This window comes from Haliotis cracherodii, unplaced genomic scaffold, assembly GCF_022045235.1.
Source record: "Haliotis cracherodii isolate W230 unplaced genomic scaffold, xgHalCrac1.p SCAF_5, whole genome shotgun sequence".
Taxonomy (NCBI): domain Eukaryota; kingdom Metazoa; phylum Mollusca; class Gastropoda; order Lepetellida; family Haliotidae; genus Haliotis; species Haliotis cracherodii.
In genome coordinates, this window is record NW_027266308.1 from 24,607,977 (window position 1) to 24,625,162 (window position 17,186).

At 42.6% G+C, this 17,186-nt stretch overlaps 1 protein-coding gene across 1 annotated transcript; it reads right to left on the bottom strand.

The window, feature by feature from the left end:
- Positions 1-568: 568 nt before the first annotated feature.
- LOC139442937 (protein-glucosylgalactosylhydroxylysine glucosidase-like) lies at positions 569-16,692 on the bottom strand. The gene is made up of 13 exons (XM_071223861.1): positions 16,597-16,692; positions 16,036-16,124; positions 14,543-14,856; positions 12,551-12,759; positions 10,644-10,857; positions 9,675-9,859; positions 7,930-8,153; positions 5,860-6,043; positions 4,577-4,786; positions 3,251-3,460; positions 2,490-2,590; positions 1,370-1,495; positions 569-947 (listed from the first exon to the last, which is right to left on the bottom strand). Exons 2-13 carry the CDS (start codon positions 16,036-16,038, stop codon positions 594-596), a joined length of 2,334 nt encoding a protein of 777 aa, XP_071079962.1. The 5' UTR covers positions 16,039-16,124; positions 16,597-16,692; the 3' UTR covers positions 569-593.
- Positions 16,693-17,186: the final 494 nt, after the last annotated feature.

The window sequence follows — 17,186 nt, forward strand, 5'->3', positions numbered from 1 at the left end:
GAATGTGTTTCATCATACATTGGACAGTACAGTATAGGTCTCCAGTACCAGTAGTTGAGGATCGGATGGTTACTCTGGTTACGGTGTGCAACCTGTAATATGTTATATATTTGGGATTACATTTTCTTAGTAAAGTACACATTCTAGTACTTTTTATGGTGGCGTGTGAGGCATCTACTCGCCAGCAAACAAACTATTCACCTTACTATCTCAGCTTGGCTTCCACAGAAGGGAAGTCGACAATGGGAGTCTAGATCACGTACTTTGTGTACCCCTCTGATAAGTGTATACTGGCAATGGACTCCACCCCAAAAGTACTGTAATGTATACTTTAATCAGAAAGTAATCCCTAATATAACCTATGTAACATCAAGCCACTTCCTAAAAGGAATTGTTTATTCGTAGTTTTGGCCGGGAGTTCTGCCAATTTTCACTTATCGATACTGTGGAAGGTGAAGGCCATTCACTCACTCGTAGGTGACGCTTTGTTGGTCAAATTAAAAAGATACAATCATAAAAAAATGTTTATTTTTTAATAAAGTTATTACAAAAATTAAAATATCTGGAAATTGTTCATTTCCAGGCAGTAAAGACTATTTGAATGTTATGCGTAAAGCCGCCCTCTGTCTAGCATATGTCCGAGGTTGGTCAAGAAGTAGATTATCAGTGACCCCAAGACCAAACACTGTGACGGTCATGGGGATGGCGAGTGATGTTGCAGTGACTGTCATGTTGGTGGCGTCCACTGCCAGATCCACGGAGTTGCCGCCGTAGTCGAGGCCGGTGATGGAGAAGCGTGTGGTTGACGGAGGGAGGTTGGGGTTGAACGCTAGTTGTGTATCCTCAATACGGAATCCACCATAGCCAAAAATAACTGCCTGCAGATATCCCCCCATACCAGTGTGGAAGTTGACGGCCCCGCTACCATCCGCGTTCTCTGTCCAGATCTGGGGGGAATTTAGACAATGAATAGCAGTGTTATAACAAAGGACTTATTCTTCCTAGTAAACCAAGCCATTATGATGACGTTGCGCTATTGTAGTTGCAGTTGATTCTGAAGTTTAATAAGTAAAACTGACACAACCATTGGTCATTATTCAGAATTATAGAGAAATAATATCAAACATATTTTAAGTAGGAGAAATCAATAAAATCTGTTGATTCCGGAAGAAGAATTATTTTCTTCATTACAGTGTTTTGCTTCGTTTGTTGGGACGTTAAACAAGCTCTCAGGTTTTACCAAAGCTGTAAACCTCTACGATTTAAATTCATATTTTCAGTACTTTGAAAATAGGAATATCAGACGATACTCTGTATGTTACGATAAATATTCAAATCATGTGCGATATTCAAGTGATTCTCTACTTACATAAAACGGTTTCTGGACATTCAAGATGGTGCGCTGAAACAGTGAGTCGGCCTTGACCTTGTCACCTAGCTGCAACCAGTTGATGGCGAAGATCCCCCAAGTCATTGCTGGGCCACCTGGAGTCACCTAGTCACACACGTGCACAGACAAGTCTTATTCCACATCCCGATAGTGAAGATAATTATCATGATGAATGCCAAACAGACAAAACAATTGGACATCAGTGATCCAAATGTCTTCCTTGACACTTAAGATCAGTTCCATAATTTCCAACAAACCAAACCAAACCAAACAAATCAATCCTTCAACCGCATTATAGAAAATCATGCACTCAAAAAAAATGACAGTATCTATTAATGCCAGAATAATTTGCTGATTATGACATCCTCATCACAGTAGTACCGCTTGGTGGCCTTGTGGTTGAAGTGTTTGCTAATCGAGCCGGAGATCGGGGTTCAAATCCCCAGGGTACAATGTGTGAAACCCATTCCTGGTATCTTCCATCCGGATATGAGTGGAATATAGCCAACTCCAAGTGACGATGATTATAATATGAGACAGATGCAGTCAGACACACAGGTGTCCGTGTAATACCTAATTAACTAGACCCATGAAGATCCAGGAGAAGAATAGGTCTTGGGCAACCCATGCTTGCCATAAGAGGCGACTATGTTTGTCGTCGTAAGAGGCGACTAACGAATCGGGTGGTCAGGCTCGCTAACTTGGTTGATGCATGTCATCGTATCCCATTCGCACAGATCGATGCTCATGATGTCAATCACTGGATTGTCTGGTCCAGACTTGATTATTTACAGTCCGCCGTCATATAGCTGGAATATTGCTGAGTGTGGCCTTAAACAACAAACAAATACATTCGCTGTGCAGAGTTGCGTCTCCTGGACACACCATAAACCAATGATCGTTGATTCCAATCCAGGTTCGCCCAGATTATGTTTCTAGGTTTGTCAGCACCATAATCGTGGGTTTCACGTCGTGGTAAACGTCTGAGACCTGCATCACATCGCGCTCCTCCCATCAAGCGGACACCTGATATGACTGGAATACTGTTCAAAGGCGTTAAACCCAAAATCGCTCACTCATCCACTATTAGTGAGGTTACCTTCTCGTAGATAGTGACGTCATTCCTGAGCACATGTTGCGGTAGCTGCGACATCAGTGGGAAATCCAGCATCACCGCGTCCGCCTGCTTCACCACCGTGCCTGCAGACAGAGACAAATACCTACACCTGTCTGGCGTATCGTAGACCATCAATATACCTATAACAGGTCTGTGACAATCTCATTAAAATCAGATCTTAGTTCTCGCTACAAAAAAACAAATGGCCCTAAAAGGCTTCCGTACGCTACCGCTAAACAAAGGGTCTTTGTTTAGCGATAGCGAGAACTAGGGTCTGATTTTAATGAGATTGGTTCTGTGGTTGAATCTAGATATGAGTAACTAAAAAGACGAGCGAACTGGATTTTACATAACATTTTAGCTGTCACGGCAGTCTAAAAAATAATAAAAGTTTATGCAAACAAGTGATCGATAGCAGGAGCAAAGACCAGATTCAATTGCATGCAGTTTTCATTAAAGTCGACTGTCTCCCATAATCCCTACGGTGTGGAAAAAGACGATCCTTCAAATATGTTTGCCATTCCTTGACCTTGAGATCAACTCCCCCCTCCCCTCTCCCAGCATCATGACAAAATAATTTGTTGTCATGGGCATTTACGCTGTTTTCGAAATTTTACTCCAAAAACAATAGTTGTCCTCAATAGTACCCAGTGATGTCGGCTTGCCATTTATATGCATATGTCAGTAACAGAACGGCCATTATTTTGAATAGTAAACACTGACTTCATAGATGTAGCCTATACCTATCGTGTAGGTGTCAAACTCGGGGTGATACTGTAACTTGTCGTCGAAGGGGATGTACATGTTGTCGGCGATGTCCTGCCAGTTGTCAGGGGCAACCTGACCCGCCATCTTGCTGGCGTACACCCCGGTCAGTAGACTGAGCTTGGCGATGGTGTTGGTGTAGACGGAGTTGCTAACGTTGTAGTGGTACTCGTCCGGCGGCATCACACCTGTTCAATAAGATTTACCACTGTACACACCCTAGCTGCGACATGACAGATGGGGACGAGAACGCAGGTATAAATTCGCGCACGAGTCTCTATCCCAGTAGGTTAAAATTAAACTCAAAGTTGTAGTATTGTTCTAAATAGTCAGATGGGGCAGTGGGGTAGCCTAGTGGTTAAAGCGTTGGCTCGTTACGCCGAGGACCCGGGTTTGGTTCCCCACATGGTTACCATGTGTGAAGCCCATTTTCCGGTGTCCCCCGCCGTGATATTGCTGGAATATTGCTAAAAGCAGCGTAAAACCATACTCACTTACTCTTCATAGTCAGAAACTTTTCTACTAGGGCTCAGAAAGGAGATATTGTTTTATTCCCCTTAGTATAATGTTTCATACCATTTATTTCCAATATATATGGAGTAGTGTTTATGGATATTATATTTTGCGCTAACTTCTTTCCACTGCTTTATTCACACGAACTAGAAATATAGGCGACCAGTGAGACCGCTTCATCTCTTTCGTAATTAGATCTATGCATAAAGATTCAAAGTGATAAAACACTCTCCTTAAGACTTCAACTTTCCAACAGTCAACTTTCCCTTCATGTCCAGGAATGTTCCTGCAGCACCAGCCCTCGGTGTCTACCTTTCACACAATCGAGCATGCTCTTTCTACTAAGATTTCAAAGAGCATCATACAACTCTTGCTCAGAAGTTGTTTGATCAAGGCTACAACACTTAAGGCCCCAGTAAAGCTTTCGAAAGGTTTTATGGTAGACATGTTGAGGACATTTCCGAATTTGACGCATCAGTGACAAAATGCAGTTCCCTATTTTTACTTGTACCCCATGTTCCGATGTTTTTTCAGGTGAACAACTGACTTGCCTTTGCTTTTGTTTGTGACGGGTGCCACCTGTGGGGCAGGATACGCTCACCTTTTCCCGAACACCTGGTATAATCACTATTTGATACTGATTCATAAACACATGCTCATGGTACCGTATAATCGTCTCTGTTTGGGGCAGATATTTCTTATAAATATGGAAAGGGTTTTGTCGCTTTTATTTATGGACATACATGTCCCTTGTTTCCAATAGTTTTGTGGTAGTGTTCAGACAGACGTACCATGTATTTCCCACAGATTTGTAGTGGTGTTCTTGACAACCCGCGAGGCCCAGAATTCGGCCATGTTGGTGATAGCGTCCAGTCCCCGCCCCAGGGTGAGGAAGTCGGTGTCGTTTGTGAGTTGGAGATACTGGCGGAACGCCAGGGACACGTCGCCGGTGATGTGTTGTTCCAGATCACCACAAGCCTCTGAAGGACTGGTCTCCATTCCTGAAATATACATGTATGTTTTGGTACCTATTTTTTATCTGTGTTCTTAGGCTCGTCAGTTAATATCCTCCGCGTCAGTCATTTTACGACCAATAACAAAATGTCAAATCTCCTGCGTCATTTGAAGAATACGATGTTATCCTTACATTGCCATGCTTGACAGCTGACATTGTATCAAAGAACCGAGACCAATATGTGCCCACTCGTGTTTGTAGGTATTCTTCCCATGAAACATTTGATTTTTTATTCAGCCGTATACACACTGCCAAATATGTCATTAACAGCTATAGCACAAGCACAGATCTGATGAATCTGAAAATCAGCGTGATGAAGTGAGTGAGAATTATTTAACGCCGCTTTCAGCAATATTCCAGCATCCGGCGGAGGACACGTGAAATCGAACCCGGGTCTTGGGTGTGACGAATGAACGCTTTAACCACAAGGCTACCCCTCCGCCCCCAGCGTGATGAACATTATCAACGTGTCACAGAATGACAAACATTAACCTCTGATGAACTGATCAAAACTTAAACACTATTTCTCTGATAAATTAAAGGTTCTCAAAGATTAAACGAAAAACACAGAACTGTGTTTGTGTTTGTAATATTCGTTTATCCCTTAAGACGGCATTTAGAAGTGGTGAGGTGAGGTGAAATAGGGTTTAACGTCGCGTCCAAGATTATTGCACTTAAAAAGCGACGTACTGACTCCGAGCCGACCAGTCCTTATTTTAGCCCCTTAATGCCGAGCGTCAGGCAGGGTAACAACAAGTACCATCTTTTGACGGGTATTTTTTGGTATGACGCCACCGGGGATCAACCCCGGACCAGCCACTCTCCGGGCGGACGCTCAACCACTAGACCACGTAGGCGGTCCATTTAGAAATGCCCAGAACGGGAAGGTATGATGCATCCGGGATGAAACTTATAAACTATTTCTCGTATTTATCGGGAGCTTTACACTTAAAATATGGCTTTGGTATTACGGGACGTCAATTAATTAAAATTAATCTCTACTTCGTGTTTTGTATTCCTTGACTACCATACTAACTTTCTGTGGAAAGAAAATCGGACCTGTGAATGCCGACTCCCATGGAAATCTGGCCCCGCGGTATCCAGTCGAGTTGGCCAACATCTGGGCTGTTTTCAACGTGCGTATGCGGGTGCCAACCACCGTGCGGCCTAGGTCAGCATGGAGCATCATGATTGGTGGGAACATCCACGTGGACTGGTCCCAGAACACGTGACCATTATAATCCTGGGGACGAGTAACTGATGTATACTACTCTAAAGAAGTTAAAGAACACCCGGTTATTTTATATGATTACTAGTATATGGCCACAGATTAACTTCTTGTTTAGTCATATGAAAAACAAATCGGGTGTTCTTTAACTTCTTTTGATTAGTATATGCATTATGTGTAACTATTGTCAAATTTCAAGGCCGGATCCAGCATTTTAAAAGGGAGGGGTCTAAACTATCGAAGATCTCTCGTAGATACTTTTACGGCCTACATATTGCATTTGGTTTTCAAAAGGGAAGGGGAGGGTGTGAGTGTGCCTATGACTTTGATATACGAAGGGGGCTTTTTGACGAATGCCACTTTGAGCGTCAGCGTAATGTTGTGGACAGTAACACATGTCTTAAACGGTCATCACTTAGGTGAAATCAACTAGCATGGGTATGGTGCTCACAAACCAAATACAATAATCTGCCATGTTGCATGGTTGTGTCATATGACTCCGTGGCTTGGAGCTTAGGAGTGACCATGGTGATGTGAATACTCCAAAATGTTAACCTCCCAAATCACTCAACCCGTGAAGATCTGGGTTAGAATTGGTCTTCAGCAACCCATCCTTGTCGTAAGAGGCGACTAACGGCTGATTAGGTCCTATCTGTAGAAGTCAAGCAGTCATCATTGACAAGCAGGAGATACTTTCTACATAGAGTGTGGAGTTCCCTTAGGATCAGTGCTAGGTCCGCTGTTGTTTATACTGTATACAAATAGACTACAGATGGTGGTACGGAATCATTGACTGAACCAGCAGACGACAAACAACTGCTCAATTCATCTAAAGCAACGGAAACATCAGTTTCGCTGGGGCACATTACTGAGGGCTCTATTGACATGAAGTCGTTGATGTCATCAAGGAGGCTTTAGTTAAATGATGACAAAACCGAAGCCCTACTAGCTGGAACGAAACATCTTTGCAGTGTAGCAGAGACAACCATTACCACTGGATAATCGCAGACTGACTTCATGGACAAAGTGAAAAGTCGAGGTATAATAATTGACTCAAACCTCACCCTTGATGCCCAAGTTAATCAGCTTTGCAGATCATGCTACTTTCACTTAGGATGCATTGGTCAGATGAGGAACCACATCACCACAGGGGCGGCTAAGAACCTGATTCAGTCTTTGGTGTTATCCCGGCTAGACTATGGAAACAGCTTTTTGTGGGGGTTGCAAGGCAAACGCTAGACCGTCTCCAGTTAGTGCAGAACACGGCAGCCAGGATTGTGACAAGGACATCACGTACGTCACACATCACTCCTGTCCTCAAGCATCTACACTGGCTTCTGGTTTAGTCAAGGATCATATGCAAAATGCTGTCTTTGTCTTACAAGTTTGTCAACAACCAGGCTCCAGCTTATCTCTCCATTCTGCTCCAGCTTCATAATCCACCAAGAACTCTTCGAACAGCAAATCAACACTGTTCCTCAGTATAGACTTTCCAGCTATGGACTAAAGACTTTCAGTGTGGCTGCCCCAAAGTTTTTCAAAATTCGTAATTACGAGAATAAAGACGTAATTACGACTTTTCAAAACTCGAAATAACCACAATAAAGTCGTAATTTCGAGAAAAAAAGTCGTTATTACGACTTTTCAAAACTCGTAATTACGAGAAAAAATAATATATAATAAGATTCTGTTTATTGCTTTGTCATTATATCAGGTGGTTTTCATCATCATCGTTGTAAAAGTCGTAATTACGACTTTATTCTCGTAGTTCAAGTTTTTAAAGTCGTAATTACGAGTCTTAAAAGAGAAAAAAAACAAAATACCAATATGGTCCTGATGGGCATTCTAATGGGCTTCGTAATCAAACAACCTAAGTCCAGTTCACTACGAAAATGCATTACCTTTCCACGGGCGCCGTGGGCTAGTCCTCCTGGCGACAGGCCAACGAATGGCCAGGCGGCATCCTCCTTCAAAGGGAGAGAACTGGTGAGGTAGTAGAGACAGGCATAGTTGATTCTGGCCAGGGTGAGGTTCCCCTCCACATCTACGCGACCCTTCTCCCAAAGATCCCCCCAAGCAGCCACGTGGGAGGAGTATAGCGTCCCATTTGACATTAACGCCATAGCTAACAAAGAATAAGTTACAATTAGACATGAGCGTATTTTATTAGCAGTGTACATAGGTGGATCTGGAGGGATGTGGTGGGGAAAGGGGATTTTTGATATTTTTGTACCCCTCCCTTTTGAAAATGTTGTATTCGCCCTTGCTATTACACTTTGTTTGTTGTCCGATCTCCGCATTATATTTAACTCACGCCACGTAAATCTGTGAACTTATCATTCACAGTTAGGTGACTGATTGAACCTGTATGTAAAATTATAGAAACCATATGGCTGTCTTTAAAAGCAGATTTCATTACAGAAAGCCAGACGACTGTCCGGAATTATTATAATATTTCAAACAGGCAGGTGACTGTATATAGGTGCTGACAGTCGTCTGGCTTTCTGTAATATTATATATTAGTTCAAACAGTCGCACGCCTTGCTGTACCATTTTCATTACCAAATGATTTTAAATGTAACCTTTATATCAACATCTGATTATTTTATTATGACAATACCTTTTAGAAATATACCAAATAAAAATCAACCACGCGTCCAACTACCAGTCAGATACTCAGTTGCAATATACACAGTTGTCATCATAGTTTGAAATAAAAGATTTCTGCCCCTTGTAAAATGTATCCCATCATTTATATTTAGAGCTTTGAGTCAGCACAGGTGTCAATTCGTAGATCTATCATTTCTAACATAATTATGATACTCATGTTCTTAAAATAAAAGTCAATTACAGATGTTTGTCCCAACAAGAAACAAATCATACTGACTACCCCACAAGATAGGTATGATACGGTAAACCATAGTTGTATCTTCTTGTTTCATCAACATATATTATGTTGACAATTAATTTCCCTTACAACCCATGCACTATCCTGCTGTAGCTATTAAATCCTGATTTCCATTCAGATTTTCATTCGTTACAGAAGGGCGTGTGGCTGTCTGAATTAATGTATGACATTACAGAAAGCGAGACGCCTGTCTGAACTTACAGAAAGTGAGACGACTGTCTGAACTTACAGAAAGTGAGACGCCTGTCTGAACTTACAGAAAGTGAGACGACTGTCTGAACTTACAGAAAGTGAGACGACTGTCTGAACTTACAGAAAGCCAGACGACTTTCTGTCCTTACAAAAAGTGAGACGACTGTCTGAACTTACGGAAAGCCAGACGACTGTCTGAACTTACGGAAAGCCAGACGACTGTCTGAACATATGGAAAGCCAGACGACTGTCTGCACTTACAGAAAGTCAGACGACTGTCTGAACTTACAGAAAGCCAGACGACTGTCTGAACTTACAGAAAGTAAGACGACTGTCTGAACTTACAGAAAGCCAGACGACTGTCTGAACGACAGAAATTTCAGACAGAAAGTTTGGCGATTCCCTTCTGAAAACCAGTACCTATGTGTACACTAGAAAGTAACATAGTAACCAGACAGTAGCCAGATGCCAATACGGCATTATCACCATTATCAGTACTGCAAGTTAGATGACAGATTAATTTGATGACGGTTTCTTGTCTCTGACCTTGGTTGAAGCCGTCGATGGCCTTGCTTTTGTCTGTGCTGATAGACGTGAAGAAAACAACGTCCTCCTTGGAGATGCCTCCCGGAAGTGACGCTCTGCTGGGGATGTTGCTGGAAAAAACTGTCATCGGCGTCACCGGTGCCACCGCAGGGTACTCAGCTTCTTTGGTGTAGCCACTCTTCGAACTAGTGGAATACAAAATGGCTTATCACTACCGTGTCTATTTCTGTACGTGTGAGGGCATAGCTTCTCCGGACGTCAAGGGTGTCGCACTGATCTGTGTCCCGTATCCGTGCCGGGATTCCTTGAGACCCGTTTGGCCTTAAGTCAAAATAGGCCCACCCTGGTTAAAATAGGCATGTTGTTAAAAGCAAGTATTTCTCATCGGGACTGGCTGTGTGATTTGGCTGAATGGGCGTCATTCCACCTCGATTGCGTCATTTGGCTGCTCATTTTTTTTCAAATACAGGTTTGCCTGGTCCAGACTCCATTATGTACATGCCGCCGTGAAATACGTCGAATATTTGAGACTACGGCGTTAACACCAATCACTCATTTCCTTGTTTGTTTGGCGATTCATTTCCATAGGAAGCTTGTGTATATCACCGTTGTTTCCCACATAATCTGCCAGCACTATGACCGGGCTCGTGGGTTTCACAATAAAATGGTAAACGTCTCATATCCACATCACTCCGGGCTTTCCTACCACATTAAGCTGACATGTCGTGATATAACTGGAATACTGTTAAAAGCGGCGTTAAACCAAACTCACTCCCACCAGAACAAGAACATGATCAAACGTTCGTCAATACTGATCTTCATCCAACACGAATATTGCCGAACAGGTGGACGCCTTTGTATCGCACCGTCACCAAGCTGCTCCACTCAAGTTAATTACCCCCCTCGTTTATTTACAAATAATGTTTATGTGTATTCATTGTAGATATAAACATTGTGAGTTAAACTCACGTGATCTGACCGCTGTCGTCAACCTTCGTCCAAGTGATATCGTCACTGGCTGTGCCGTTGTTGACGTGTAAGGTCACCGCGACGTCACCGTTACGGTTGCCGGACGTGTCGGCTATGATCAGCTCTATGGCGATAACGCTCGTCACCACTCTGTGTGCATACATACGTAGTTCAACGTAGAACCCATCTCCGTCATAGCGCTCATAGTATACACCTGTGATATACAGACAGACAATATGTTTCAGTAACAGGCCAACGGCCCATAAGAGATTTAAATAGCATGATAAATGCTAGAGTAAAATACATCTATATATACAGTAAACTACGTTTATAACGAACACTCTTATAACGAACTGACCACTATAACGAACTTATTTGGACATTTGTTGCATATATGCTGTATATATATGCTTATAACGAACTAATATATATATATATATATATATATATATATATATATATATATATATATATACAGTAAACTACGGTTATAACGAACTCAAAGGGACCACTAATTTTAGTCCGTAATAACCGTAGTTCGTTATAAGCATATATGTACTATGTCCCTTTAAGTTCGTTATAACCGTAGTTTACTGTATAAATACTATATGTTCAATAACGTTCTGTGTACAACATAGATTTGAACTGAACAATTTATACATTTCGAAGATATTTCCAGTTTTGCATCTTCCCGAGGCAAGGGAGTTAAATGACTATGTGGAAACTCGACTTTTACAGTCGATTAACTCCCTTGACTCGGGAAGATTCAGTTTGAATACAGATTATATAATGTTTTTGCTGAAATTCGTTTAGGAATAATGTTATATCGCCGATGTCTTGTTGATATTCACTATGATATTAATAGAGAGACTAGGCTCAGGAATTGGCACTTCTATAATGTGTTATTTAAGTTGTTCAAACACCACTTTGTCTGCTACCCCAACTTTATGTGTACATCTATAGTAATCTCCCCTGATTAGATAAAGATAATGTCAGAGGTTCACACAAGGGACTAATTACTATCTTTAACACCGGGGCTGGAAAGTGACACCAGATCGTGGCACAAAATCCTTCATTAAATTTTTTTTTTTAAATTTCTTTTAAAGATAAGAAGAAAAAAGTCCCTCTTTCATGTGTATACACATATATGCATCGAGACGTTAAGTGTGTTTTCGTATATACATTTTCATAAACTCAACTCCGCTGAACAGGGCTTGACGTTACCCGGGAGTTCACTACTCAGGCGTCATCGAGTCGAGGCAGCCATTTTGACCAACGATGTCTATTTTAGTCGCCGCTCGACTCTTACAAGTAATAGTTTTATGTTGATGTATCAGTATAAGGGGCGGTCGGGTAGCCTTGTGTTAAGCGTCAACTCATCACGCGAACGTCCGGGTTCGATTCCCCATATGGGTAAAATGCATGAAGCCTATGCTAACCGCCATAATATGAATGGAATATTGTCAAATGTGGCGTAAATAATATCTCTCCGACTAACTCACCCACTCACTCATAAATAGAGCCTTAATCTATAGACGGGCGCCTACAGCTCATCGAGTCCTCATCAGAAATGTCTTGGATTCATCTAGCTAACAGGCATAAACATGTATTTCAAAATGGGTCCGTTTTATTTGATTTTTGTTTATTTGTTGTTTAACGCCACATTCAGCAATATTCCAGCTATATGACGGCGGTCTGTAAATAATCGATTCTGGACTAGACAATCCAGTGATGTATATCACGAGCATCGATCTACGCAAACTGGGATACGATGACATGCATACCCTCTAACGACAAGCATAGACACCTTAATGGCAAGCATGTGTAGCTGAAGACCTATTCCTTCCCGGATCTTCGAGGGTCCCATTTTATAAATGTGATATTTAGATACGTCTGTGGAATCTCACCTCTGCCAATGTCAAGGGCGAATTTCTTAGTGACGTTGCTAGGGGTAATGGAGGTGATGGAGACGGCCACGGTGGACGGAAGTCGGGCTCTGTGACTGTCCCGTGCTTTGCCGTTATACAGACCATTCATGAACATGGAGTCGCCCTTGACGACTGTGGCCACGTGGCCATTGCCGATCTCGGGCCATAGACGTTCATCTTTGGGGTACCTATGGGTGAGACCTTGCATGAACGTGTGCTGGATTGTTCATTTAAATATTGAATATCTATATATAGACACATACATAGAGAGCATGAAGATATTCTTTTCCTGTAGGAAGAATTACCCTAGACAATAAGATAGGACCAAAGGCTCTGCAGCTCACCTTTTCAGTCTTGTGTATCGAACAGGTTAGGTGAAATGAGGTTGAACGTCGCGTCCGAGATTATTGCACTTGTATAGCACGTGTGTTTTTGGCTGCATGTACTAGACCGGACTGATGCCGATTTTATAGTGCTAGCCAACTGAGATACCATGCCGCAGTTTAACATTAATACCCAACTCAGACACAGTATAGTGACTCCGAGCCGACCAGCCCTTGGTGCTGAGCGCCAGGCAGGGTAACACCAAGTACCATATTTTAACGTCTTTTGGTATGACGCCGCCGGGATCTAACCCCGGACCACCCGCTATCCGGGCGGACGCTCTACCACTAGACAACGGAGGCGGTCAACGGGACCCTTATATCCACACATATGGGTACGAAAACCTATTATGATATACCACAACACTACTACGTATACTCGTGCGAAGACAATAACCCCATCAAGTTTGAATTTATCGTGCTCCAAATCAAGTGTTAAGTGGCCTTGATCATGATCACTAACTCAATACTCCACATCCAATTTTATCGTCACGATATGGCTGAAATACTGCCGATGTGACGTTAAATCATAACTCACTCACTCACTCACATCCAATTTTAATGTCTCAATTTTTGCCTTGCAGTGATAATGGAAATCAGGAACTTGGATTGTCCTATCTCCTTTATAAGTGTGATAGTCGTAGCCATCATTGATTTATTGATGGTCAAGAGAGGCAACCGAGGTCATGAAATATGACAGAACCCTCGAAGATGAACAAGGGAGATAGTGCTATGGATGTACAACTTCTTTATTACAATGAATTTCGGTGTAGATATATACTTACACCGTTATGTTTGTTTTGTTTGTTTGTTGTTTAACGCCGCAATATTCCAGCTGTATGACGGCGGTTTTAAAAAAATCGGGTCTGTACTAGACAATCCAGTGATTGTCATCATGAGCATCGATGTACGCAAATGGGATACGATGACATAAAAAAAGTCAGCGAGCCTGACCACCCGATCCCGTAGTGACCCGTACTCGCCTCTTCCGACAAGCAGATGCTTTTTACGGCAAGTGTGGGTTGCTGAAGACCTATTCTATCACGGATCTTCACGGGCCCTAACACCGTTATGAAGCACACGTATATCCAGAGATCAATCTCCCTTGTACACCATACTAACTTCGCAATGTCACTTTTATAAAGAAGTTACCCTCGAAGATATGTGTTTGTTGTTAAACGCCGCACTCAGCAATACTCCAACTATATGACGGCGGTCTGTAAATAACCGAGTCTGGACAAATTACCCAGTGATTGACATCATGAGCATTAATCCACGCAATTGGTATGCATCAGCATGCATCAACAAAGTCAGCGACCCAGACCTACGGAACCCGTTATTCGACTCTTACGACAAGCATTGATTGCTGAAGACCAATTCTATCAAGGACCTTAAGGGAGGCTTCGAAGATGATCAATATCCGCAGGCCAGGACAGCTGTTATATTATCTGTTTAACCCAAGTTTTATCTAAGCCAATCTAGATAAACAAACTATTCCCCTCGTGATATTTCACGACAATGGCCACAGTTAACACAAAGGCCATAGAATATTTGCCTCCCTCCACATCAATATGTTGGTGCAACTTACTCATCGAACTCAAACACGGTTGCGTCTTGGGGAAGAGGGGAAGGCGGGGCCTTGTCAGCGTCACAGGACACTCTGTAACGCTTGTCACCATGACGACTCGTACATAGCCTGTCTGATGACGCATGTCCATGAGGCATGGTGACTCCAGAAGACTGACCGAACGACCCTATTATATGGACATCTGGACTTTTCCGGGAATCCATCCACGACACGACGTTGCCCGTGTCTCTGTGTCCGTAGGTGTGAAGAAGCAGCATCATTGTGGTGACGACAAGTGTCAGGAAACCCGCCATCATGACGCCCTGGATGGAAACCTGGATTGAATAATTGCCGCATATTTGAACCATTCATCACTGATGAGGAACTGAAGCTGATTGTTGTGCTGGAGTAGCCCTTATTGCCCCACCCATTTCAATGTATACAACATTCCTTCTTACATTCCAGTAACGATCTACATTCGCAACCCTAGTCTCGCTTAGTCATGATAAAATTTTCAGTCAACAAACAACTGAAATGCTGTTTCAATGTTATATTGAAGTTACTAATACATTCGGAACACACCTGTGACAAGAAACACAAAATGTATCTCGGAAACTGCTTCAAGGCTAGATGGCACCCCAATTTCAGGCTAGATGTCGCAGTTAATATAATCCAAATCAGAGCTCGACATCTACCGTTGACCTGTCATTTTCTCATCTCCTGAGGAACTAATTACACTAATCTTGATCTTGTGTTATGTTACGACTGTTAATTGCGTGGCAATATTTTTGACCATATAACGACGGAAAAATCCTCTTTTTCCAATCTTATATAGCTAGTGGTATATTTCGGTTGCTGCATCACGTAATCAGTGATATTTCAGCTATATACAGTATCCAGCGGTTTCAACAGCCCAGCATGGCGACAAGATATTGTGGTGTGTGTGTACGCGCGTGATTGCGTGCGTACGTGCGTGCGTGCGTGTGTGCGTGCGTGCGAGCGTGCTTGTATGTTGTTTAACGCCACGCTCTGCATAATTCCTGCTATATGACGGCGATCCGTAAAAAAATCCAGTATGGACCAGACAATCCAGTGATTGACATCATGAGCATCGATCTACGCAATTCTGATACGATGACACGATTCAACCAAGTCTCACCACTCGATCCCGTTATTGCTAACGGGACTCTTAAATCCACACATTTGGGTACGATGACACACCAGTCCAGCCAGGTCCTGACCTCCGACATCATGATGAATATATGTTATATTTTGCCTCCCATCACGATTCTAGATCCTATATATCTAGAAATATATGGTCGGAAAGTACACGCGAGATTGTGCACACATTACTGTCAATAGAACCTATGTTACATTTACCTTATATTCAAACCGCACTCTGTTCTTCCAATATTGAGAGTTGTCAGTAAGTGGTTAGACATACACCCCAGCTGTCCACCCTAACAACAAAAGTGGCCGTGACCTTTGCCCCTAGGTTAATCTAAGATACATACCATATGGATCCCGTATCTGGAGCAGCATGTGCCTCAGCATCGGTAGTCACGCCCCCTTCCGTCCCCGCTATAAGGCGTGATCGGTTCTACTGTTGAAACATGACGAAGTTGCTGGTCATAAAATGCAACGCGCTATCCAATGCACTTTATAAGAGGTATATATACATGCCATTTTTATAAGAAGCACTGATGGGACCTATATCCAAAACCGAAAAGATAACGGTATAACGAATTACGGACCGACACTTGTCCATAATAAAAGCGTGTAAAAATTAAGTTACTCTGATATGACCTTGATTTGCTACCAATTAGCAAATAACTGCCTGAATGTATGTTTGTCTACAAACCACTTTACGGCGTTTGGGCATCAAGTACTCCAGTTGTGCATTTTGCGATTCAGATAATTTGTTAACAATTTTAGAAGAAATATATTTGCGTTTCCACGGAAACATGCTGTGAACAGGACAGTAGCATTGTATACTTTTGCGTTCTTCGTCATTGTTGTACAGAAACGACGTATATATATATACATAAACCTATCATTGTAATTATTGTACTGACCAGAGACCGTATGCCGGTATCTGTGCTGACCGTCTAGATTAAGCCTGGCTGCAGTCAAGTATAGAGTTGCATTTCGACTGCAAGACAAGTTGTCTATCTGTGCCAGCGCCTGGCCGATATCCACGCTGCAAAACAACCCAGACAAACCTGGCAATGTGTTTATGGAGATCCTATTTCACACCACAATGTTACATCAGTCGCTGTGCAGTACTTTGTCCCTAAGCCTTGCAAGAATCATCAGCTTTTCGTTGTTCGAATACCAGGTGGACTCCGATTACGATCCTTGGTCAACTTCCATTATCTGGACCTACAAAGTCCGCCTATCTAATTCCTAACGAGTTTTCAGCCGGCCATACGTTTTCGCATATTCAGTTTCTGCAACACTACTTGTTGGTAAGTGAATGAATGTGATTTTACGCAATATTCCAGCTATATCACAGCTGGGGACACCAAAAATGGGCATCACACATTGAATGGGGAATCGAACGCGGGTCTTCGGTGTGACGAGCGAGCGCTTTAACCACTAGGTTACCACTAGGTTACCGCACCGCCATTAGTTGCATGGAAGCTTCGTGAGCGTTGTAAATCAT

What these genes read in the sequence shown, in the direction of transcription:
- LOC139442937 (XM_071223861.1), bottom strand. An exon ending in GACGACAGCGGTCAGATCAC is followed by an intron (nt 9,860 to 10,643) that starts GTGAGTTTAACT and finishes GTATTCCACTAG; the next exon opens with TTCGAAGAGTGGCTACACCA. An exon ending in AAATCTGTGGGAAATACATG is followed by an intron (nt 3,461 to 4,576) that starts GTACGTCTGTCT and finishes CTTATTGAACAG; the next exon opens with GTGTGATGCCGCCGGACGAG.